Source organism: Schistocerca cancellata, chromosome 2, assembly GCF_023864275.1.
Source record: "Schistocerca cancellata isolate TAMUIC-IGC-003103 chromosome 2, iqSchCanc2.1, whole genome shotgun sequence".
NCBI lineage: Eukaryota > Metazoa > Arthropoda > Insecta > Orthoptera > Acrididae > Schistocerca > Schistocerca cancellata.
This window is the reverse complement of record NC_064627.1, coordinates 903,689,072-903,714,007: the sequence shown is the minus strand read 5'-3', so window position 1 is coordinate 903,714,007 and position 24,936 is coordinate 903,689,072. Positions and strand designations below refer to the sequence as shown.

The following is a 24,936-nucleotide window of genomic DNA, read 5'->3' as shown; positions in this document are numbered from 1 at the left end:
TTTCAGTCCATTTAAAACTGTCGTCTATTCTTTCCGCCGGGCGCTGTTCTGCATTGTTCTTCGGACAAGCGGACGTACTGCTGATTTTTGACAAATGTTTTCTTAATTTCCGCCTGATATTTTTTCCAGCTTTTGACCATTTCCTCGTTCCGCATTGCTGGGCTACTTCGTCGAAGTAGACGTTGGCATGAGACTTGGTGCCATCCCATCAATTATTAAATGTAGTATTTAAAATTTCGTTGTGATATCATCGGTTTCCCTTAAGCTACACTCATTCTCATATTTCTTTATATTATTCTAGCCATGGGCTTGCGATCACGATATCAGAGATCTTACCGTTGGTATACTTGCATTTGTTTGATTTTTGTTCAGTACTGTGATCTGTAATTTGAGACTAATGAATTAAAAATTAGAGCGAAGAATTGAGATGACGCATGGAACGAGAGGACGTTGAGAAGTGAAACAGACAAATAAGTCTCCCTCGTGAGAAGAGAGAACACAGTATGCAACTAACATACACAGCAGAGAACCAGCGGTTGTAAAAACTTTCGTAGTACATGAAACATACCGGTGTTAATCATGCAACGACAGTGAGGGCTAAGCTCCTAAACCGTCAACTTTGGGGGGGGGGGGAAGAGCCAAGGCAAGAGGGAGTTGAAAACAATTCAAATATGACATTATAAGACCTTTTTATGGAGTAGTATAACTGAAGAAACTTCAGTTAAAATTTAGGAGGAGAACGGTCTATACAAATATTTTAAGAGTAGCAAGAGTATAGGTAGCAAGAGTATAGTTGTCGATTGACAAATAAATTGTAATGTGGAACACAGAAATGCTGTTTAGAGTAAACGTATTCACTGACTAAGGAAAGAAAGACTGGAATTGGATGTCAGAAGTAATGTTTATTGTCACTGAAATGATCAAGCGTTTAGAGGTAACGTTCGTACTATGTCGTATGTTATACAGTGCTGTTCACTATTCTAATGTGCACGATTGGTCTGATTTCAGTGAAACATGCTCTACACTTTCTTCCACATTAGTGATCAACGGATTTATAAAGTCATGACCCAAAGATTGATGAAACGAGTAGCATGTTGCTTTGTAGCAAACAGAAAGGCTACAAACATGTTATTATTACACAACCGAAGCTATGTAGGAAATTATGAATGGAAAATTTCAACTGCATTGCAATTTTACTGCTTTATCAAAAGAAAAATGTTTTTTTCCCAGATGGAATGATACATGGCCGTTATCACGGTGACAGTGAATTATTATAGCTAGCAACTGGACACGATACCATACGACACGGCAAATAATCTTGACTAATGGTTCTTAGATGCTCTTTCATGACACTTTCAATAAATAATATTGCCAATACATTAAAGAGTAGATTGAAATAGAATGAAGCTTTTCGAACTAGAGAAGAGACTTTGTGGTGCGTAAAAAAGCCCGTTGACCAGGGATACACAGCTACAGATGTTTCATTTACGTTTGAAAGCTGCCATCCAGCCACAGTTCTTTGCAGTTATTATCTCGACTAAAAGCCGAAGCTTACTTTGATCAGCGATTCAGAGGCGCACTGAAATATGTATCGTCTGCACGGAGCGCGAGGGTAAGTATCGAGAGAGGTAACACTTTAAAACCACGACGGATGATTTTTCTGACTGTAGTCTTTAGTTATATTTCAGGAGGAGACTTTTGACCTATGTATCAAACATGCAAAATATTGTTTGATCACCGTGAAGAAAACTGAGTGTCCTTTTCTGTCGTGAAAGGTGAACGAAACATACTTCGAATTACCTTCAGAGGGCAAGTTAAAATTTTTACATCACTTCCGTCAATATAAGCCGAAGCTGCTCCAAAGACCACGCATTTGGAGAGCGTCAAGCGAACCGTAAAGCCGAGGCACAGAATAAAATTAGATATTGAGTTAACCTAAATCAAATTATTTTATCGGTAACCGGGTGAACCCTCAACGAAAAACAGTATTGGTTTACTCACAGTCCTTACTACCAGGACAAATTTTCCCATACTCTATAGGCAATGCATTCTATACTAATGCTGGCAACATTAGGAATTTCGCTGTGCAATGGACGTCTAGTACTACAGAACGAGTACCCCAGCTCTTTTGATAGTTTAGTACGTGAAATGGGGTCTACAATTCTCTTAAAGGAATTTGGCAATTGCAAGTGTATAATTGCGTTGTCGGATGTTCCAGAGAGTTTATCGTTCTTAAATCCGTGGTTCCCCACAATAATACGAGTATCGCTGGTCAATGGAGACGTTCCTGTACAGCGCCTCCTGGTGTCCGCTCTGGACGCTGACTGCCGAGGGTTGGTGGTTCGATGTCATAATGCCACCGCTGGTGTCGACCGATTCCTCAAGGCATCCAAGCTGGCCGTCACCCAAGTACACCGTCGTTTACTGGTGCTGCCGGTAGCTAAGTTTCCACACATTAACGTACCTGCACTATTCTCTCTCCGCAGCATCGACAATGTACCCGACATTCTAGTGGCTAGAATGGTGGATAGTGATGAAAGGTAAGACGTGGATTTTTTTCACTGTAATCTAGTTGGTGTTAGATTATCTAGAGATTTTTTATTTTTTATAAGCGATTTCAGTTCGTGGTCAATAATTTATTTATTTATTTATTTTTATTTAAAGTGATTCTGTCGTCCACTGTATGTGATTCAGTTTTGCTTTCTAATTCATCCTGCATGAAACAATGTTTTATTAACTACTTAAACCAAATTTCTTCTCAGTCTGTGGTTCCACGGCATTTCCACAACTACATTATATTACACTATTCAGATTCAAGAAGATCTTTTTATGGATTTCTGCGGTAATTTAGGCCAGTTATGTACTTTTATCAGAAGTCACTTCCAAAACCATTGCATAAATCTGGTGGTATATCTTGACACCTTACCGGATCTGTCCGTTTTAATTTCCTTTAGAAATGTATCTTCATTGAACACTATTAAAGAGCAATTTTCGAGACGTGTGCTTCGAGGTTCGATTCTTGAGGATACATGAGTGCCGGCCGGAGTGGCCGAGCGGGTCTGGCGCTACAGTCTGGAACCGCGCGACCGCTGCGGTCGCAGGTTCGAATCCTGCCTCGGGCGTGGGTGTATGTGATGTCCGTAGGTTAGTTAGGTTTAAATAGTTCTAAGTTCTAGGGGACTGATGACCACAGCAGTTAAGTCCAATAGTGCTCAGAGCCATTTGAACCATTTTTGATACATGTGTAACTTTATCTGAAATGAAACACGATGAACGAAATTACTGTATGTGCTCTATAAATATATTAAATGTGATATACAAAATCGTCGATTGTATGATCCTAGGAATGTAACACTGCAATCCGAAAACTATATTACCCGGTGTAGATGGCTAAAGGAATTAGCTAGGACTATATTTACGTTCTTCATAGCCCGAGTGATACGATTATGACTGATATTAAGTCACTGACTACAACTACGGATATTATATGCGTGTCACAAAGAACTATTGAAAATTAAGTTACACTGTTTTGATAAAATCAAATTAGATTACGCCGCGTGATAATAAACACTAAAAGAACTATACAATCAACATTTCGACTGTCTTTGCCGCGCTCTCTTCAAAGCTGTTTCAAAGGACCGCTGCAACGGCGGTAGAAACGTCTCTGGGTTACTTGCAGTTTTTTGTAATGACGCCGATTAACACACACATTGTTTTAATAAATTTTATACTCACCATGATCGGCTACGGAAATACACTGAAGCGCCAAAGAAACCGGTACAGGCAGGCGTATTCAAATACAGAGGTTTGTAAACAGGCAGAATACGGCGCTGCGGTCGACGACGCCTTTATAAGACAACTAGTGTCTGGCGCAGTTGTTAGATCGGTTACTGTTGCTACAATGGCAGGTTATCAAGACTTAAGTGCATTTGATCGTGGTATTATAGTTGGCAAACGACTGATGCGACACAACAATTCGAGTTAGCGATGAAAAGAGGATTTTCCCGTACGACCATTACACGAGTGTAATGTGAATATCAGGAACACGTAAAAAAAAAATCTGCGACATCGCTGCGGCCAGAAAAAAAAAAACCTGCAAGAACGGGACCAACGAAGGCTGAAGAGAATCGTTCAACGACACAGAAATGCAACCATTCTGGAGATTGCTGCAAATTTCAATGCTGGGCCTTCAACAAGTGTCAGCGTGCGAACCGTTCAACGAAACATCATCAAAATGGGCTTTCGGAGCCGAAGGCCCACTCGTTTATCCTTGATACCTTCACGACACAAAGCTTTACCCCTCGCCTGGGCCAGTCAACACCGACATTGGACTGTTGATGGATGGAAACATGCCGCCTGGTCGGACGAGTGTCGTTTCAAATTGTGTGGAAAAGATGGACGTGTACGGGTGTGGAGACAACATCGTGAATCCATGGACCCTGAATGTTAGCTGAGGATTTTACGAGCTGGTGGAGGCTCCTGTAATGATGTGGAGTGAGTGCAGCTGGAGTGGTATGGGACACCTGATACGTCTAGATACGACTCTGCCAGATGACACGTACGCAAGCATCCTGCCTAATCATTGCATCCATTCATGTCAATTGAGCATTCCGAAGGTCTAGGACAATGCCAGCAGGACAGTGGCACACCCTACACCTCCATAATTGCTACAGAGTAGCTCCAGGAACACTCTTCTGAATTTAAATACTTCCTCTGGACGACAAACTCCCCAGAGATGAACATTATTGAGCATATCTAGGATGCCTGGCAACATGCTGTTCAATACAGATCTCCACCCCCCGCACTCTTACGGATTTATGGACTGCCCTGCAGGATTTATGGTATCAGATACCTCCAGCGCTACTTCAGACATTAGTCGGGTTCATGCCGCCTCGTGTTGCTGCACTTTTGCGTGCTTGCAGGCACCCTGCGCGGCATTAGGTTCTTTGGCTTTTGAATGTGTAACTTACATCGAGATCCCTTATGAATTTGGACGAGAATATGAGTTGCGAAGTGTAAAGAAATCGTGAGACTTCGTGTGACTGATAAGATTCATTGTGTGCCAGAGTACGAAAATAATATTTAAAGATACGCACTGCAAAACATTTGAGGGCCATTCAGTGACCAACAGTTGCAATACTCCTAATTTTCAATCGAGAGTTCGTCGTTGTTCAGTGCGTTCATCAGGAAAAAACGTTGTTGCAATGGCGTTATACGCAAGGTCATAACCGCCACTGCCACCTTGCTGAGGCAGTCTCCCCTGCCGAGGAACAGGCAGGCGTACCTGTGCCTTGATGAGGTAGTAACTGTTGACTGGAGAGCTATACATGCCATCATTTCGCCGCCATCATCGTCTCACGAGCATCTTACTAGGCAAAGAACGTTATTAACATTTGAGTACATTTCTCGTGGAAAACAGCGGTCTGGCGAAAAGCACTTTAAAATGAGCACAAACAGTCTAGATCGCGAAAAGCCTTGATTTAGTGGTAACACCATGACCGAAACCAATTATCACAAAATAATGGTTTTTTGCGGTCATGACTGTATGTGTTCATTTTAAAGAATGTTATTGTCCACTGACACATTCTGATTTCACGACTGTTGAGAAGGTGGTATTACGCAGTAAATCGTCCTCAAACACCATCCTGAGACCCTCAATTTTTTTTCTTCGAGTTATCGGTCCGTTCGTTTGATGCAGCCCGCCACGAATTTCTTTCCTGTGCCCACCTCGTCATCTCAGTGTAGCACTTGCGGGCTACATCCTGTATAATGTGTTGTATGTCTTCCAGACGAGCACAGCTTCATGCCGTGTGACGTGTCGGAATGAACAACAAAACCGTCAGTTCGCCTGTTGTCAGTCGAGAGCAGTGTACTGCAATGTGTTGCCTAGAGAGATGACGCTGCGAGTACGGGACTGGAGGTTGTTTTCTTCTTCTTCTTTTTTTTTTTTTTCATTGAGTTCGGTTTTGTTCGTTGCGTTTGGTCTGGGCGGACGTCACGAGACATCCGTTCTAGTTGGTCGTTGATTCCTTTACTCAGTTTTTTATTAAAGGTGGCGAGCAGCCCTCTGACCGAACACGCTGAGCCACCATGCCGGCGATTCAGTCAACTGTGGCGCTCTCGATGATAATAACAGGGCGAGCACAAGTAAAACGGAGCAGCCAGTTTTTCTGTCTGTGTGCAAAAATCTATTTCTGTTCGTGCAATGTGATAAAGTTGCAAAGTGTTTCGTACGTAACAAAGAGGTACGGAGTAATAAGAAATATTATGCTGTGTTCCATGGCAGTGAATATGAATGTTCTCAATGGAGAGAAGTCTTCCGAAGTAAGAGTGATTTCAGGTGTGCCGCAGGGGAGTGTCGTAGGACCGTTGCTGTTCATAATATACATAAATGACCTTGTGGATGACATCGGAAGTTTACTGAGGCTTTATGCGGATGATGCTGTGATATATCGAGAGGTTGTAACAATGCAAAATTGTACTGAAATGCAGGAGGATCTGCAGCGAATCTACGCATGGTGCAGGGAATGTCAATAGAATAATGTAGACAAGTGTAATGCGCTGCGAATACACAGAAAGAAAGATCCCATATCATTTAGCTACAATATAGCAGGTCAGCAACTGGAAGCAGTTAATTCCATAAATTATCTGGGAGTAGGCATTAGGAGCGATCTAAAATGGAACGACCATGTAAAATTAATCGTCGGTAAAGCAGATGCCAGACTGCGATTCGTTGAAAGAATCCTAAGGAAATGCAATCCGAAAACAAAGGAAGTAGGTTACAGTACACTTGTTCGCCCACTGCTTGAATACTGCTCAGCAGTGTGGGATCCGTACCAGATAGGGTTGATAGAAGAGATAGAGAAGATCCAACGGAGAGCAGCGCGCTTCATTAGAGGATCATTTAGTAATCGCAAAAGCGTTACGGAGATGATAGATAAACTCCAGTGGATGACTCTGCAGGAGAGACGCTCAGAGCTCGTACGGGCTTTTGTCAAAGTTTCGAGAACATACCTTCACCGAAGAGTCAAGCAGTATATTGCTCCCTCCTACGTATATCTCGCGAAGAGACCATGAGGATAAAATTAGAGAGATTAGAGACCACACAGAGGCATACCGACAATCTTTCTTTCCACGAACAATACGAGGCTGGAATAGAAGGGAGAACTGATAGAGGTACTCAAGGTACCCTCCACCACACACCGTCAGGTGGCTTGCGGAGTATGGATGTAGATGTAGATGTAGATGTAGATGTAGAAATACCAAGGAAAAGAACGTTGCTAAGTAATATCGAAATTTAAAGATCATGATGATGTTCAGGACTATCAAAGCAGCTAAGCGTCTTTCCATCATAGCTACGGAATAGCTAATCAAATAGCCAAGAAAGACACGCCGTTTCCTGAAGGAGACTTTGCGAAAGAATTGATTCTGATGGTCTCTGAGGAAATAACTTTTGTCTCCTGAGACTATTTGCGTGAAGTATTCGGGAAATGCGTGTATATATCCAAGAGAAATTTGTTGTTATGCAACCTGGGTTTATACATTACACCTTAGGAATCGATAAGAACGGTGACATATCAAGTACTGCGCAATCATCTACTTTCATTAGGGTCGTCAATGACAAGATGAACGTCATGGAGCAACAACTGTATTTAGTTCCCTTAAGGGCACAACCACAGGGTTGGACATTTTCAAAACCGATGAAAGAGCTGTTGAAAACTCTGGATTGACCTGGAAGAAGCGTTTTCCTGTCGCAACAGATGCGGCTCCGTGGATGGTAGGAGTCCATACTAGATTAATAACACGAATGGAAGAAGATACGAAACGTGCTCCTGGTCCAACATACGAATTCATTGCAATCCACTGCATTTTTCATTAACAGAATCTATGCGCCAAGTACATTAAAGTGGAAAACGTTATGGATACCGTGGTACAAGTTACAGATTCCAGTCAGCCAAGAGGCCTCAGGCATAGTTTAAAACTTTTCTTGAAGAATGTGGGTCAATATAGTGAACTCAATTATCAAATTACGACTTCAGTGTGCGCTGGTTGATCGTGGGTAGGGTTTTATTTCGATTCTTCGAGTTAAGAGACGAAAGACCATTATTGACGATTAATTAATTTCTTCTTGCCCTAATTTGCAAGACCCTGAATCTGTGATCAACCTCTTACTTCTTGTTTAATACGTCACTTGCCCGATTTAAATACCTCACTCCAAGGCATGGGCTTCACATCAACAGCCGGTCGGAGTGGCCAAACGGTTCTAGGCGCTACAGTCTGAAACCGCGCGACCGCTACGGTCGCAGGTTCGTTCCTGCCTCGGCCATGTATGTGTGTGATGTCCTTAGGTTAGTTAGGTTTAAGTAGTTCTAAGTTCAAGGGGACTGATGACCTTAGAAGTTAAGTCACATCGTGCTCAGAGCCATTTGAACCATCATATCAACAGATATGTGCTATCGAATCAAACATTTCAAAGTGGCATTGTATCTGTGGACGAACCACCTTGTTTTGGAAGCATTGCCCATTTTTTCAGGTGCCGCACGTGGGTACTCCAGATATTACTCTCTCTGAAAAATATGCGCAACTCATACTAAATCTTCGTAACTAGGTCGAGTCCATTTTTTAAGGTGCAGAAACATTCCACTACGTTTCAGCTGTTTGCAACCTCGTATGCAATGTCTGTTAACAGTGTCCCTACCAGGTACCAAATGTAAATTTTCAATTTATAATTTAAATATTTGTTGAAGGATAAATATAATCACAAGAAAAATCTGGGTGGTTGCTACAAGCATGTTCGCCAAACCAGAATTCCGAGGTTATACGAGTTTGTTGCATAGAGATTATGTATGTTCATTTCGACTCATGTGTGCGAACAACTCTTTTCTATTTTGAAATTAGCAAAGTTCAAATTCCGAACCATGTTGTTAGTTCACAGCCTAACATGCAGTCTTCGGCTGCAGATATTTCGGACAATACGTCCTTACATTGACAAACTAGTTAAACAAAAACGAAACAGAAAATGTCGGGAAATGTTCACGTAATAGTTATGTACAGCTCGCTTCCAAACTGTAGTGAAAACGGTATTATGTTCTGTTCTATTTAACTTATAAACATGACTGTCCTTCACTTTAAGCTAGACCGTTAATATAATTTCTCATAGAATAGACCGAAATGCATTGTTTTATAATCTGCGACCATTATATTACTGGAACAGCATTACAGATACGATGTCCAAGACGTCTGTTAACACCAGTTTTGTTTCCTGACTTTCCTAAACTGCTGCATTCCTCACTCCGCTCTCCTGCAGCATCACAACGGAGGACAGGGTCATCTCTTGTCGAACTCTCCTTCCCTGGGAGCATGTAGACTGGTGTCCGCTAACGTCACACTAACGTCACACGGACGCTACCTTCCCATCTCCCACCCTTCCTCTGTGTGTATTACAAACTGTCTGCCTCTATAGTTTTCACCCTCTATAGCTCCTTATAATACCATGTGAGTTATGTCTTAACATATATCCTATCCCTTCGTCTTGTCATTGTTACCCATATGTTCTTTTATGCGGCGATTCTCCAGAGAATCTCATCATTCCTTGCCTTATCGGAAGACCAAATTTTCAACATACATCTATAGCATCGCATCTCAAACGTTTCGATTCGCTTCTTCTCCCACAGTACATGATTTATTACCATACAATACCGTATTCCCAACGTACTTCCTCAAAAACGTCTTCCTCAGATTAAAGGGCCATGTTTGATACCAGCAGGCTTTCCTCTGTCAGGAATTCCATATTTGCCGACGCTAGTTCGCTTTTTATCGTCCTTGTTAAATCCACGATGTCGCATTGTGCTTCCAAAGCAACAGAAATCCTTAACTTCGTAAGCTTCACGATGATTAGTTTTGAATTAATGTTCGTCGATAACCTCATTTTGGCTAGATCTCATTAGTTTTGTCTTTCTTCCGTTTACTCTTAGTCCATCTTGTGTACACATTAGATCTTCATTCCATTCAAAACTTCTTGTAACTCTTGGCTATTTTCACTGAAAATAGCAATGTCATCACCGAACGTTATTATTGACATTCTTTCATTCTAAATGTTAAACGCACTATTTGTTCCTTTCTTGTATTTCCGTCATTGATTCTTCGATCTGTAGACTGAACAGTAGTGACTAAAGACTACGCCTTTGCCTTACACCCTTCTTCACATTTTTTTCTCCAACTATTTCACCTAGGCTTCCATATTTATTGCATTCGTAAGTAATTTATATTTAGGTATCATGTCTTTCCCAGAGTACTGTAGCACATCATTTTATTTTTGTGACTCAGTTGTAGTGTTTCTCCCGTTAACCAAGGTGTCTTCTTCAAAATATATCTGGCTATCCAACGTCTGTGACTGCTGTTTTTAGAGATGTCCCTTGCTATTAAATTGAGCTACCTACTTTGTTACTCGATATCTCAATATTCACATCTTCAGCGACACTGAAAATTACCTCATCATTTCTCAGTACTTCAGTATTTCACTTCCTTCTACACAATTCTCTTAAATTACAGTCTTCCCTTCATCATTACTGAACTGTTATCCGATTCTGTATCTGCTTGCAATTCATATCTAATTGTGGTATCTCTGTGCGACAATAACGCAATCCAGTTGGAAATATCCATATCTCCACGCCCTTTACTCGTATACTAACTGACATTTATTACACAACTCCATTAGTCTTTCTTCTCTTTCATTCCTGCTGTCCACGCCATATTCTTTCGTATACTTATTTCTCCTGCACCCCACTGTCACATTTCGGTCCCTCATGGTTACTTTATTTCAATTTCCTTTCGATACTGAATCACGCGTTCAGTGTCCTCATATACTTTCTCCATCTCTTCATCTTTTGCCTGTGACGCTGCCAAATATACTTGAACTACTGTTGACGGCGTTTGGTTGGTGTCGACACCGATGCGAACAACCGTATCAATGAACTGTTCACAGTTACTCTGTCCTACCTTGCCAATCATAATAAATCCTACTCCCGTTATACCATTTTCTGTTGCTCATGATACTACCCTACATTCGTCGGACCAGAAATCTTTGTTTACATTCACTACGATTTACTCAGTCCCACTCGTGGAATGGAGCCCTTTCGCTTGTTTATGCTCACCTCCACGTTTCCGCTCACCTCCCGGAGATACGAATGGTCTAATTGGGAATCTCTGGCCAATGGCGAGATCATGGTTACACTTCTCTAATTTCATGCCACATGTCCTGTAGATACATATTTTGTGTCTTTAACGGAGTTATTTCCATTGTCCTGAGCATCCTCACGTCCTTTATCACAGCTGATTGTTCTGTCTTTTAGCGGCAATTTCCCACCCCAGGCTCAAGTGAGTGCCTTAAACCTCTGCCAACTCCTACAGCCTCTTTCACAAGACTGGTGGAAGAACGAGGGCGACTTCTTATGCCAGAAGCCTTCGACAGCCATTTACGATGAATTTCATTCAGAATGTTAGCAGTGTATAGCTTCGAATACAGGACCACAGGACGTTTTAATTACAAGTCAAATACGCAACTCCTTGACCATGTTGCCGTTTAGTGGTGTTCACACCATCAACATTTCTGCACTCTGAGTGTGGAGAAATCCCGATACAATAACTGAGTTGTGAGAAAACGATGAGCATCACCATTTCAACGTGACGAATGAGAACCACCTGTTTATGATCTTTTGCAAGGCGTTCATGTAGCCAACGTCTAATCGTTTGGGTTGCAGGATTCGATGTAAGGTGCGGCAGGTGAAAATCAGTCGGCAAATTTAAGTGAATTTAAGGGGAAAACTATGGACACTGACGGTGGTTTGCGCCCACTTAGTTATGGATAGCGTAGTTTGCTGGAGCATAGTGCCCTATGCGCTCAGTCATTAGCGGTAATCTGTCTTAAAACGAAAAACTCTGGATTTACGCCAGGGTATGTAACGAAAGTGGACGGTAAATGCTCAAGGGTGAGGATTTGAAGTGCTTGCAGTAAAAAGTGTAAGTGTGGTATCAGTATTAAGTCCCCTCTCCTGGTAGTTTTCCTGTTGTTGTAGACACAGGCCTTGCATTGAGCAAACCGTGGATAGAGGAGGCACTTCAGACTTCGTTGCAACATATGACACAAACGTGGGCAGTTAACACGAACTTGCATAAGCAGCTGGGAACGTTAAGAGAGGACAGATCCTCTTCCAGTATGTCGATTCCAATCCTAAATGCCAGTGACGCTATCCTAGCTTCTCCTTTTTTAAATACAGAATGAGAGAGTGTTTAAGCGCTTGTGGACAAACTGTTGACGGCCGCAAAGTTGGGATGTTGGTCGGAGGAACAATAACAGCACAGGGGTCTAGTTACTTTTGGTGGAAGATGCAAAAACGTATGTGACGTATGAGAACAAGAAATGCTCAGGCATTTGATTTGAAAACTGACTTACTGCAGCGATATAGGAGGAATAATTGTATAGATATTACCGGTAGAAATCAAATATTGTATCACAAAACAGGGAGAATCAAACGCGAGTTTTGTGGACAGTATTAGTAAGCTTAATGCTAATATGTATGAGATGATGGTAAATGATCCTATTAATGACATCCTTCTACAAGAAAGAGAACACAGAGCATTACATGCATTTTTGGAGGGGTTGCCACCCAATGAATTGAGGAGGCCAGAACGGAGTTACCTACAGACTTCGGTGGCGACTTAGTAATGGCCACAACATTGGACGAGATAGACGGAGTAACTGGACTCCACGATAAAATGAGGATTGTTAAACATTTTGACAATCCGCATTTGTGACGTCATTGCTATAATACTAAGTATTATGTAGATTGTTACCATGATGGGCAGTCAGGCCACGTACGGCGAATTACCGTCAGCCGCAGAATAGGGAATGTGGAATAGTAAGGCATTTTCAAAAAGGTTGTAGCCAGAATATAGGGTAAGGCAGAAAAGCAAGTAATGGAAATGGTATCCTGCCATTAAACGATATTTTGAGGAAGTTTGCTCAGTTGGCGCAGTGGACGGAAGGGGACAAATATTTTATAGGATATAGGTGCACAATTGTCTGTGGCCCTCACTGGAAAGAGCTGGTTAAGTCCGGTGAAGTAGGTGGTAGTAACGTGTGTTCGCTGGGATCGCCAATATCAAGTTTTCATGTGGGTTTTGCCTCATATAGCCGTTGGTTACAGCACAAAATTATCCTTGGACAGTATGTATTAGTACTTATGGGAAATCGTTTCATGTGGGAAATTTTCTCAGTGCCATACTGCCACAAGATTCGTGTATCACAAAAGAGGAATTAGCGAGTGTGCTAGGCCTCTAAGGTTTAATTTTCGCACTGAAGTACTGAAAGTTATGGGAAAACTATTATGGGTGAGCTTGTACTGAAAGTTATGGGAAAACTATTATGGGTGAGCTTGGGATATGATTATCTGAGAAATATATTTGATACGGTTGAGCTAATAAACGAGAAAGGGAGTTAGATAAGGTATGGTGATTTCCATGATGATGTGTTGTACGCATACAGAAGTTAGACTTGAGCAGGCAGTGCCTGTTGGAAGAAATAACTTTGGGACCAAAGACGCGTAATTGTCAAATAAGTAGTTGGTCACCAATTAGGAAATTTGGGAGGAAGATGAAAGTGAGAGTGTAAATACGGACCCTAAACGTAAGAACTGCACCAATTTGACTGCATTATAGAAGAAAGTCAAGCACCTGGAAGAAGCGGAAAAATTAGCAGTAGAGCAGCTGTTAGAGTTTAAGGACCTACTTAACCCTCGTGGTTCTTTGCCAGCAACCTCGATGGTATAGCACAGAAACCAATCTGAGAAATGGTTATGTTTATATTCTAAGCTATGCCAGGTACCTCATCACCTAAAATCGGAGACGTTTAGTCCGCTACAGGAAAGTAATGATGTTATTGGGTAAAGTACCAGTCCAAAACAATTTAGAATTTTGACACTTCGTTTATTTACACATTGTTTCTGGTATTAGAACACTATTTGAATTCTGAATGCCTGTTACTTTATCTGTAACTGTCAACAATCATTACCTTGCCTGTTTTTAATTCTATTTTGTCGTAAGTTTATTATTGCAGTTGTTGAACAATGATACAGACTGTATATTTGTTGATTTGGAACTGTCAGCTATCACTGTCTTGCCATCTTAGCGTGTTATTTTAGCCAACACGTGTTTTGTACAGTTACGGAACAATAATATAAACAATTTAATTTAATCTGACGCTCCACTGTGCCTTAAAGTGAGAAGATACTTGATTAAGAAATAGTAATTCCGGTCTCGTATACTGACATATGGTCGAGTGAGCGGTGTGGTGACCACATGTCCCTCGATATCCGCATCCAGTGACACCTGCAGGCTGAGGATAACACTGCGGCCGGTTGGTACCGTTAGGCTTTCATGGCCTGTTCAGGAGGAGTTTAGTTTAGTTCCACTATGCCTTGCACAAAGCTTGGTACAAATATCAATCCTTGCTGATTGCCAACTGCAATGGAAACATGGAACAAATTTTGGGGCACATGATATAAACATGGCATATGTGTGCGTGTGTGTGTGTGTGTGTGTGTGTGTGTGTGTGTGTAGAGGGAGAGAGAGAGAGAGAGAGACAGACAGATAGACGATTGTAGGGGTGTTGCTGACGTGGCTTACACATTTACGATAAATAATATTGACGTTTTAGACGTGGAAATAACATTGTGACACTTGACACAATAATTTTTTTGTGTGTGTGTAGGTGCGTGCGTGTGCTTTGCTGATGGGTACAGTTTTGATAAATAATACACATATTTGAGACGTGAAAATGTGTGCGAAATCTTATGGGACTTAACTGCTAAGGTCATCAGTCTCTAAGCTTACACACTACTCAACCTAAATTATCCTAAGGACAAACACACACACACATGCCCGAGGGAGGACTCGAACCTCCGCTGGGACTAGCCGCACAGTCTATGACTGTAGCGCCTCAGTCCACTCGGCTAATACCTCGCGGCTAACTTTGTCACACCTTACACAACTAATATCAATGAATATGAATGTGTGATTGCGTGTGCACGCGTGCGCTTCCATATGCGCCGACAAACTTCTTGCCGCTATCATCACTCCAGGCCTCTCCCTGTACCTGTATGTAGGCTACCAATACGAGCGCCTTCATTGCTATGATACTAAATACGGTACCATACGAAGCAAATATATACCATATGACTGAAGCTCCATAGAGATACGACTGATGTTTTATGGAACTGGTTGGTGTTTCACAGGGTGACTAAATTCTAGTCCAGCACGATTGATTGTTAATACTATGTAAACGCTGACTTTGGCAAAGCTCCAATGAAGTGTTTCGATCTCTGTAAGCAAGAATTTTTTGAGGTGAGCAAGCTTTTGAGTGGTTTGATGTGGCACGTCGTGCTGTCACCAATTCTGCATTTTTATGAATATTTTTAACATATTACAACTGTGGAACGCTTTGTCTAGGTCAGCGAATTGTAGGAAAACTGTCTTGATTTTTTCTAAAGTATTTCATTATCAACTGCAACTTCAGAACTGCCTCTCTGCTTGCTTTTCGTTCCTAGAATCGCTATTATGTTCTACATACATAAATTATCTGGCGCCCAGAGTAAGCAACAGTCAGCTGGTTGTTTGCTGATGTTGCTACGATGTACGCGAAGATGTGGACGTTAAGTGACTTTAGGAGGGTACAAGATGAGTTCGACAAAATTTCTACTGTTGCGATGAATGGCAGGTAACTCTAAATGTAGAAAAATGGAAGATAATACAGATGAGTAGGAAAAAGACACACATGATGTTCAAACACAGCATTAGTAGTGTGCTGCTTGAAACAGTCACCTCAACTAAATATTAGGAAACTGTGCAAAGGGGGCCGCATATAGGACCTAATGACACTCATTCTGGAACACTGTTTTAGTTAAACACTTAGGATGCGCACCTGGTCGGACTGACGGAAGACGTCCAAGCAATTCAGAGGTGGGGTGCTAGATCTGTAACAGGTATTTTCGAACAACACCCAAATATTACCAAACGCCTCGGGAATTTCAATGGTGATCACTGGAGGGAAGGCGACGTTCTTCTCGAGGGGAGCTATGGAGAAAAAATTTAAATAACCGGCTTTTGAATCTGACTGCAGAGCGATTTTATTGGCGCCAAAGTAGATTTCGCTTACGGTCTATGAAGATAAGATTATGGAGATAGGGCATGTATGGAGGCATATAGGCAGTCGTTTTTCGTTCGCTCTTTTTCCTAGTGGAAGAGGAAAGGAATGACTACTAGTGGTACAGGGTAGACTCCGCGACGCACCATATTGTGACTTGCGGAGTACGTATGTAGATGCAGATACAAAAACTGATCGTCATGTAACAGATCAACACTCTTACTTCCCATTCGTCTGCTGTCGAGGTAGTGTGGATGATATTTTTCCGAAAATATGATAGCCCTCCGATCTCACAGATTCTACACCCCAACCTCACTAGTGCTTTGCTTGTCGCTTACCACAGCGATTTCAGAAATTCCGAAGGAATTTCCCTTCTGCCTGAATTAATCTTAAGTCCTTCAAAGCTGTCTGAAACCCTGACTGAAGCACTGTTTAAGGGTACGGTACCATCATACGGGGAGATATTTGAAAACATTTATTAATTTAAATTGCAAAATTATTGATCGGCCACTCCATATAATGTGTATCATAGCTACTCTGGTTTAGTCGAGACCAGAGGTACGAAATAAACTGTCGTTGCAGGCGTTGCTTTTCAGGGAACGGTAACTGTTCCCGCTTGACACGAGCGCGAGTGTGGCATTTTCAATGGAGGAGTGAGGAAGCTGAGTCGAAGCAGTGCAATGTCCTACACTGTTAGGCTGTTTTGCGAATCAGTTCTCTAAAGGATTATTCGTGCTGCGGTCGGTTACCGTGTAAGTTTCACTGTGAAAGCGGTAAGTGACATATGATGGCGTGTACAATGTGGCTTAGTTGTGTGCAATTGCAGGAGTTGATAGTTCTTGAGTATACGGAATAAAACATACAGTTCGTGATCTCTCAACAATCATTGTTCTCAATCAGCCATTCGCTTTACGAAATGATCAGCACATGCAGTCAGTTAAGTATTAATTTCAAGGAGACAGGTGAAAGAGAAATTGTCGTAACATAACAGCCCAGGGCCGGCCGGTGTGGCCGTGCGGTTAAAGGCGCTTCAGTCTGGAACCGCGTGACCGCTACGGTCGCAGGTTCGAATCCTGCCTCGGGCATGGATGTGTGTGATGTCCTTAGGTTAGTTAGGTTTAAGTAGTTCTAAGTTCTAGGGGACTTATGACCACAGATGTTGAGTCCCATAGTGCTCAGAGCCATTTGAACCATTTAACAGCCCAGGTATGTTATGGCTGGATTCAGTACATCTTCTGTATTGACACCCATTTCTTCTTCTATCTCGTCATCAGATGGTTTCTCCCTTCGTAGCGGCATTCAGTGTACTCTTTCCACCTGTGCGCTCTTTACTCTGCGCTTAACAGTGGTATTACTTTTGCACTGTTTTTCATTTCACTGATGTCTGATTTCACTTCTCTGTATGGTGAAAGTCATTCCGATGAACATTTCGTTTTTATATTTTATCACATATTTCCTGCAGTGGGTTTGTCTTTGCTTTCCTGCGCGATCTACTTATTTCATTCTTCAGTGACCTACTATTCTCTATTATTGCTTTTCCTGAGAGTTTTCGTACTTCCATCCTTCGACGTTCAACTGATTTCTTGTTTTACCCAAGGTTTATTCACAGTTGTCCTCATAGTATTTATATTTGTCTGTTCAAATTAACTGATTGTTCATTTTCAAGTGCTCCACTCCTTTTCAACCCAACCGCCTACTGTGCTATTCATTATTACAGTATCTGCAGCCTTAGGGAACTTCAAACGTACATCGTCATTCCACAGCAGTTTAGTACCCTCTGCTTTCCCCTTTGATTCTTAAGATTCTCTTAAACTTCAGTCTCCTCTTCGACAATACTAATTTGTGGTCTGAGTCTGTATTTGCTACCAAATATGCCTTACAATCAACCATCTGATTTCAGAATCTCTGTCTCTCCATGATGTGATCCAGTTGAAATCTCCTTTGATAACCAAAATTTATTGCAGAACTAAATTAGTGTTCTTCCTTTTCATCCATATACCGATACCAATTCTCCAGTCACTATAATTTTTACTCTGCTCTTCTACTCACGCAATGTTACCCTTTCATTAATTATTCAATCTTTTTCTCTTTGTCACTTCCCCCTTTCCAGAAATCAGAACGGGAGACTAGTCTGGAGAGACCATCACTAAACCTGTTTGCATTACAGGACACGTTCCCTGTGGATACGAATAATATGTATTCAATGGAGTGGTTTACGCTGCTGTCTGCATCCTTATGACGCTGATCATTGGTGACTCTTTCGCATTTTAGAGGCATTTTCTCAATCCAAGGGAAAGAGGTTGCCACAACCTATGTTTTCTCCTCTGCTCTCTTTGAAAAGGCCGTTGGCCTGACGAAGATAGCTCTACACAACTATGACTGATGATTTTTATTCAACGTTGAGCCAGTGGCTGGGTTCTAATTCATTACTCATGACGCTTCCATTACTACCCAAAGTTGCTAACCGTAGACTGTGATAAGTTTTGCAAACTGGTTTTATTTTCCTACAATAACATCCAAATTTTCTTCTTAATATTTATGCATTTTAATGTTTTCATAACCTTCTTTCCTTTATACGAAGATAAAAGAAATTGTATATATATTCTTTTTTAACCTTCCTACATCCTTAACGACCATGTCACATCACGCCTGGGCAAGTAACGTTAACATATTAGTTCCTTTTAAAGTGTATTATATTTCTCTGAGTTCTTCGACATGCCGGTTGGTGTTCTCAATATGGAAGCATTGATTGGACGGCGTGTATGTATTAATCTAAAACAAAGAATGTACATTAGTATGAAACAAAATAATACATAGATATGAATCAGTTTTTTTGTTATCATTAACAGACGGATACTGCACAATGTTGAAAGCTTAGGAAACAAACTGTTTTCAAAATATATCCCGTGTTGACGTACTCAACGCCCTAATACCCTACGCCCTCCTTACAAGTCCCTTAATATGTAATGATGGTTGCTATGAAGTCTCACTTTCATTACAACGATAATACCACATCATAAAGTAAAAATTTATCGCAATTTATAGGCTTAAGAATTAATCTTTGTTTTCTTCATAGAAGCAGTATAGCAATCGCTTGTTCTGGTGGTAGGAAAGTTGCTATGATGTTTCTTCGGTGTTCCATTGTCTTTTCAGTCTATATGATAGAACTATCTGGTATTCATTCTTGATGCATTAGGTCCATGGATAAGTACCATCTTTAATTATTTTACTTTAATGTTCTATCTTAAAATTATTCAGTTCGCACATCATCATTTATAAATATTCCTATTTTCATCAGCATGCAGCCATTCATTGACCTCATGAAACTCGCTTTCAATCCACATATCTCATAAAGATTTTACTATTCTTCAATTATGTTTCTGAGCTGTACACACTACGAAATTAGTTTTCAGATTCCGTTACCGTTGCTTTACTATCAGTGAGAAGAAAACGTTTTACAATCTCTCACTCGATTAAATACATGGCTTACAATTCGTTAACATTCTATCGTCTTTGTCCTTTATGTTTTGATGATAAAACTAATTCTGATATGTATTAGGTTTGTGAAAAGTAAAGATGGCAACAATACAACACTAATCCTGATCTTACGATGGAAGGTAGCAAAATTTGGAAGACGAAGAGTAACATCAATATAAAATTGCATTAGCATTTGTCAGTTTGGCTTTGAAAACTGCATTTCAGTCCTTAAAAGAGTATTTGTTTCCCATGATTACAATGCAAGAGGAAATGATTTAACTTAGGGGTCTATCACATTTTCAATCTGATGTATTTCTGTGAGCTTCGTTATGTTGCTTATACCAGAAATTAAAGGTATTGGCTAAGATGTCGCCTTGTTCAGCAGCTTTGAATTGGTAACACTGAGGTTGACCGGGGAAGAGACGTGGCGTGACGAGCTGGTGGTGGCACGGTGGCGGCGGGGGTTCGGCTTCAACCCGCCATCTGCGGTCCTCTATCGCGGCACATTGGCAGACCTACACGGGCGTCGGCTGATACTTGGAGTAGTCGACTACCCGCCATATGTCATACTCAACCACGACGCTAATGTATTCGATGGTGTTGAGACACGCATCATTTTAGAGTTTGTCAAAAAGGTATGTAGTAGTACTACTAGTAGTAGAAGTAGTAGTAGTAGCTCTATTCATCCGTAGATCTCTTTTTACAATGATATAGGCTATGTCAAAGTATTTACAAATTTAGACTAATTTAGAATAAGCTAATTCGTATCCTCATACACTTACAGACTTCTAGTTAGAGACAATCATTAGATTTTCTCCTGGTATACAATAGTTTCTTTATTTTTACAAATAATTTGTTACGTAATGTAATACCACACTGTTCCTTCATATCTCACTACCAGTCGCTGCACGCACTGCACACACATTGTTTCATAACAAATCACTCATTACACACACACACAAACTGGTGACCTCTGCGCCATTTTCTGTACCAAAACCTCCCATTTGCTATCTTCAAAAACTGAGTCAGATTGATTTTTGTCAGTAATATGAAAAGATATAACCTTTTCCGTTATTGGTGGAGTTTCACTGTACTATAGTCAATTCTGGAGAGAAATCAGCACGAATCCTATATTGCTCTCAATTCTGTCATGTAGAAAGAATATTCATCAATAGTTGCAGTGAAATAATAAATTATTACCAATTTTCCGATTTAATCCGACAGTAGTCACATGAATATCCGATCATGGTTTTCAATGTTATTTTAACAACTGTGAAGCAGAATAGGATACATACACCCATAACAATGTCGAATTCAATTAATTTTCAACTCCACATGTCAACGAGCTATATGTATTATAATATATCCACATCTGGTGTGGTCTAGTGGCTAGGATTTTTTCAATAGAAGAAACAAGGCAGTTAATGGAAGAGGCCTTACCAACACCATTTGATACAATTGAAATTCCACCCACCTCCCCATCTGAAATTAGGAAGATAATAAACTCTCTCAAGAATAAAAGCTCACATGCGATTGACGGCATTTCCAGCAGGATAATAAAAGCTTGTTCCCAAGAAATAAGTGGGATTCTCAGCCATATATGTAATAGCTCTCTGAAGCAGGGGATTTTCCCAGATGGACTAAAGTATGCCATTGTTATACCACTGCATAAAAAAGGGATACGTCTGATGTCAACAACTACCGCCCAATCTCTCTTCTGACCGCCTTATCCAAAATTCTTGAAAAAGTCATGTATTGTAGAGTAGGTTCACACCTTTGTAAAAATAAAGTTTTAACAAAATGTCAGTTTGGTTTCCAGAAGGGTTTTTCAACGGAAAATGCTATATATACTTTCACTAATGAAATATTAAATGCTCTGAGTAACCAGAAGTCACCCGTTGGGATTTTTTGTGATCTATCAAAGGCTTTTGATTGTGTAAATCATGGAATACTTCTAGATAAGCTCAAGTACTGTGGTATGAATGGGACAGTGCTCAAATGGTTTAAATCATACCTAACTGGAAGAGGGCAGAAAGTTGACATAAACAGTTCACATAATGTGCAAAAAACCTGGTGATTTCTCAAACTGGGGAACAATCAAGAATGGGGTGCCGCAAGGTTCGGTCTTGAGTCTTCTGCTGTTCTTAATATATATTAATGACTTGCCATTCTATACTCACGAAGATGCAAAGCTGGTACTTTTTGCCGATGATACAAGTATAGATGTCACACCTGACAGACATGAATTAACTGGTGAAATTGTAAACGATGTGTTCAGAACATCATTAAGTGGTTCTCTGCAAATGGGCTCTCATTAAACTTTGACGAAACACAGTATATACACTTCCACACAGTAAATGGAATGACCCAATTAATAAATATAGACTTCGATCAGAAATCGGTAGCTAAGGTAGAATATTCAAAATTTCTAGGTGTATGCATTGATGAGGGGTTGAACTGGAAAAAATGAGGATCTGCTGAAACGTTTGAGTTCAGCTACTTATGCTAGTAGGGTCATTACAAAAAGTCTGACAGATAGCCATATAGCATTTAAAAGGAAATTAAAAGAATTTCTTAATGGCAACTCCTTCTACTCATTAGGTGAATTTTTGGATATAGTAAGTGGGTAATTTCCCAACCTCCACAAAAAAATTATTGAGTGTCATGTAATATTATGTCAAATGTAATACCTTGTATAGACACCTTTTATTAACATGACACGTTCTACATCATTACGAAGTGTCGTATTCATGATCTAATCTAATCTATATACACTTAACTTATTTTATTCAAAACAAAGAAAAGTGAACACACATTCCATTAAAAATGAACAACAAGTATAGTTGATGAAACATACACTGCTGTATCTTTATATGAGCCTCAGTTACACAACAGTTAAACCAATACTTCCATGACTACTTTTTGGTGCATGTATTACTTCAGTCTAGTCTGTTCAAACTATTGACACAAACTCCCTCCAAATGACCATGGCATGTCCACTAGTCACAGAGAACACACGGCTTAGTGATTTATTTGTCCCGCACCCTACCACAGTCGTAACACCTTCCTTTTTTCCCATTATCTCCTCTTTCGGTCTATTTACAGTCATCTCCAGTCCACGCAGTGGAAGTCCCCACTTCCTCATATCCTGAGGTACCTGAGGTGCTTGACATCACCTCTCTCTTTGGGGCTTTATAAGTTCCCATTCAATATTGGTAAGAAAAGTAGTTCTCGTCAGTGTTCTGTATTCATTTCACTGAACTGAACACTGAAGAATAAATAAGTTACCTATCGAAATAGACAAATGGTAACACCAATGGTCGCATTTGATGATAATGATCAGCTAGAGCACACAATCTGGATAAACTTATTTTTGTACTACCTAAAGTAGGCACGTTCGAACAACAATGGTGATATACAGACCTTTAAAGTGGAATACGAAGGTATACAAATTCACGTCTGTGAAAAACCCATATGGAAGACGCAACCTCTCAACGATTAATAAACTGCTGCAGAGGAGTTACTTCCATATCTCAGCGAATAAAAAAGTTCTGTGCAATTATCATACAACAACCGTGCCTCTTTGAATGAAATCATTTGCAAAAAACCTCACTTCACTACAGGATGTACATAAAGTCCGGAAACATTTTCAATTATTTATTGCACAAGAACTAAACATTGTACAGATATCATTTTGAAGAGAAACTCTGAAAGTTCTTTTTTTTCTTTTTTTTACAAACATTCGATATGAGAACCATGAGTGACACGACAGATGTCAATACGATATACGATAATCGAATTCTAGCCATACCCGTCCCAGCATGGCATCGTTGACTGCTGCAGTCGCTTCCAGTATTCTCTTCCGGAGCTCAGCTGCATCGCGTGGTAGAGGCGGTAGATACACCAGATCTTTAATGTGTCCCCACAGAATAAAATCACACGACATCAGATCTGGTAATCGGGGAGCCCATTTTGTGAAACAGCTGTCCCCTTCTGTAGCACGGCCGATTCATCGATGCGGCAGCGCCGGGTTCAGCTCCCATTTGAATGGTTTCATAGACAGCTTCTGTCGCAGGACTTTCTGCACTGTCACTGGAGCCCTTTCCATTTCACAGGATACACGACGAAACAATTTCTTTGGAATCCTTATGAATGTCTATCGTACGCGCTCCACATTCACCTCACTCACACTAGGACGTCCGCTTCTCTTTGCCGGGCACAATGAACCTGTCGTAACGAATTTGTTGTGCCCTTGGTAAATGGCCTTCTTTTTTGGTTACTTCTTATCGTACGTGGTTCTAAATATCCGTTGAACAGCTGTAGCACAGTTGTTTTTGTCGAACTCAAACACACAGAAAGCTCGCTCCGCACCTGAACTCGCAATGTCTGCGACTAGCGTTGACTATAGGCGAATTACCAAACTACGCTGTTCGGTATACATGAAAAAAATCTTTCAGGCTTTCTCTTCAAAACGACATATGTATAATATCTGTACATGTTTGGTTCTTGTGCAGCAAATAATTGAAAGTGCACCCCCACTTTATGTGCACTGCCATTCATAAATAATGATGACTGTTATGATCATATGTACCCAACGCACAAGGACAGAATGAATTATGCGCGCGACCGATCACCAGATATAAATATCAGAGATATCGTTCTGCTCTAAATTGTAAACAAAATATCGATATTTGATTTATACACAGCAATTTACGAGCCAACATCAACTAACCCCATTGTTTTGGGAATGTATTTTTACATCAGAAAGCTCTTCGAAATTTCGTGTAATAATTAATTTGATGCAGTACGCCAAATATGACAAATAACGAAAAGAAATTCCGTCCGTTACAAAGATAAGATCTCAGACTGTATGATATGCAGACATCAAATTTTGTCACTACATAGTTTTCTCAAAATCGAATAAGTCCCTCATAGTGGAAGTAGTGGTGTCTCTCAGCACCGTTAGCAGCTTTTGGCAAGCAGTACAGCGACAATAGAGTCACATCCTACGAGCTTGTCTACACAAATCAAAGCTTGAAAGTGCACTTGTTGAAGAGAGTATTTTGATCATTGTACCAAAGTATACTGTGTCATTCCCATATTTACGCTGTCTTTTACAACATTTTTGTTATCTTCTGCTGATAATGCTATATCATGATGTCTACATGACACTTCTATGAAGTAACTTATTGCAAAGGAGTATTACTATTTTTGTACAGGTGCGGAGTGAGGGTTTCTATGGTATCAGCTGCCCAAAGTCG

At 40.6% G+C, this 24,936-nt stretch overlaps 1 protein-coding gene across 1 annotated transcript in view; it reads left to right on the top strand.

Annotated features, from left to right (window-relative positions):
* The first annotated feature begins 2,043 nt into the window (after positions 1–2,043).
* LOC126159737 (glutamate receptor 1-like) overlaps positions 2,044–24,936 on the top strand; it is an 80,717-nt gene continuing 57,824 nt past the window's right edge. The window contains exons 1-2 of the mRNA XM_049916572.1: positions 2,044–2,540; positions 20,061–20,310. Coding sequence (XP_049772529.1) covers positions 2,044–2,540; positions 20,061–20,310 — 747 coding nt within the window. The remainder of the gene's footprint in view (positions 2,541–20,060; positions 20,311–24,936) is intronic.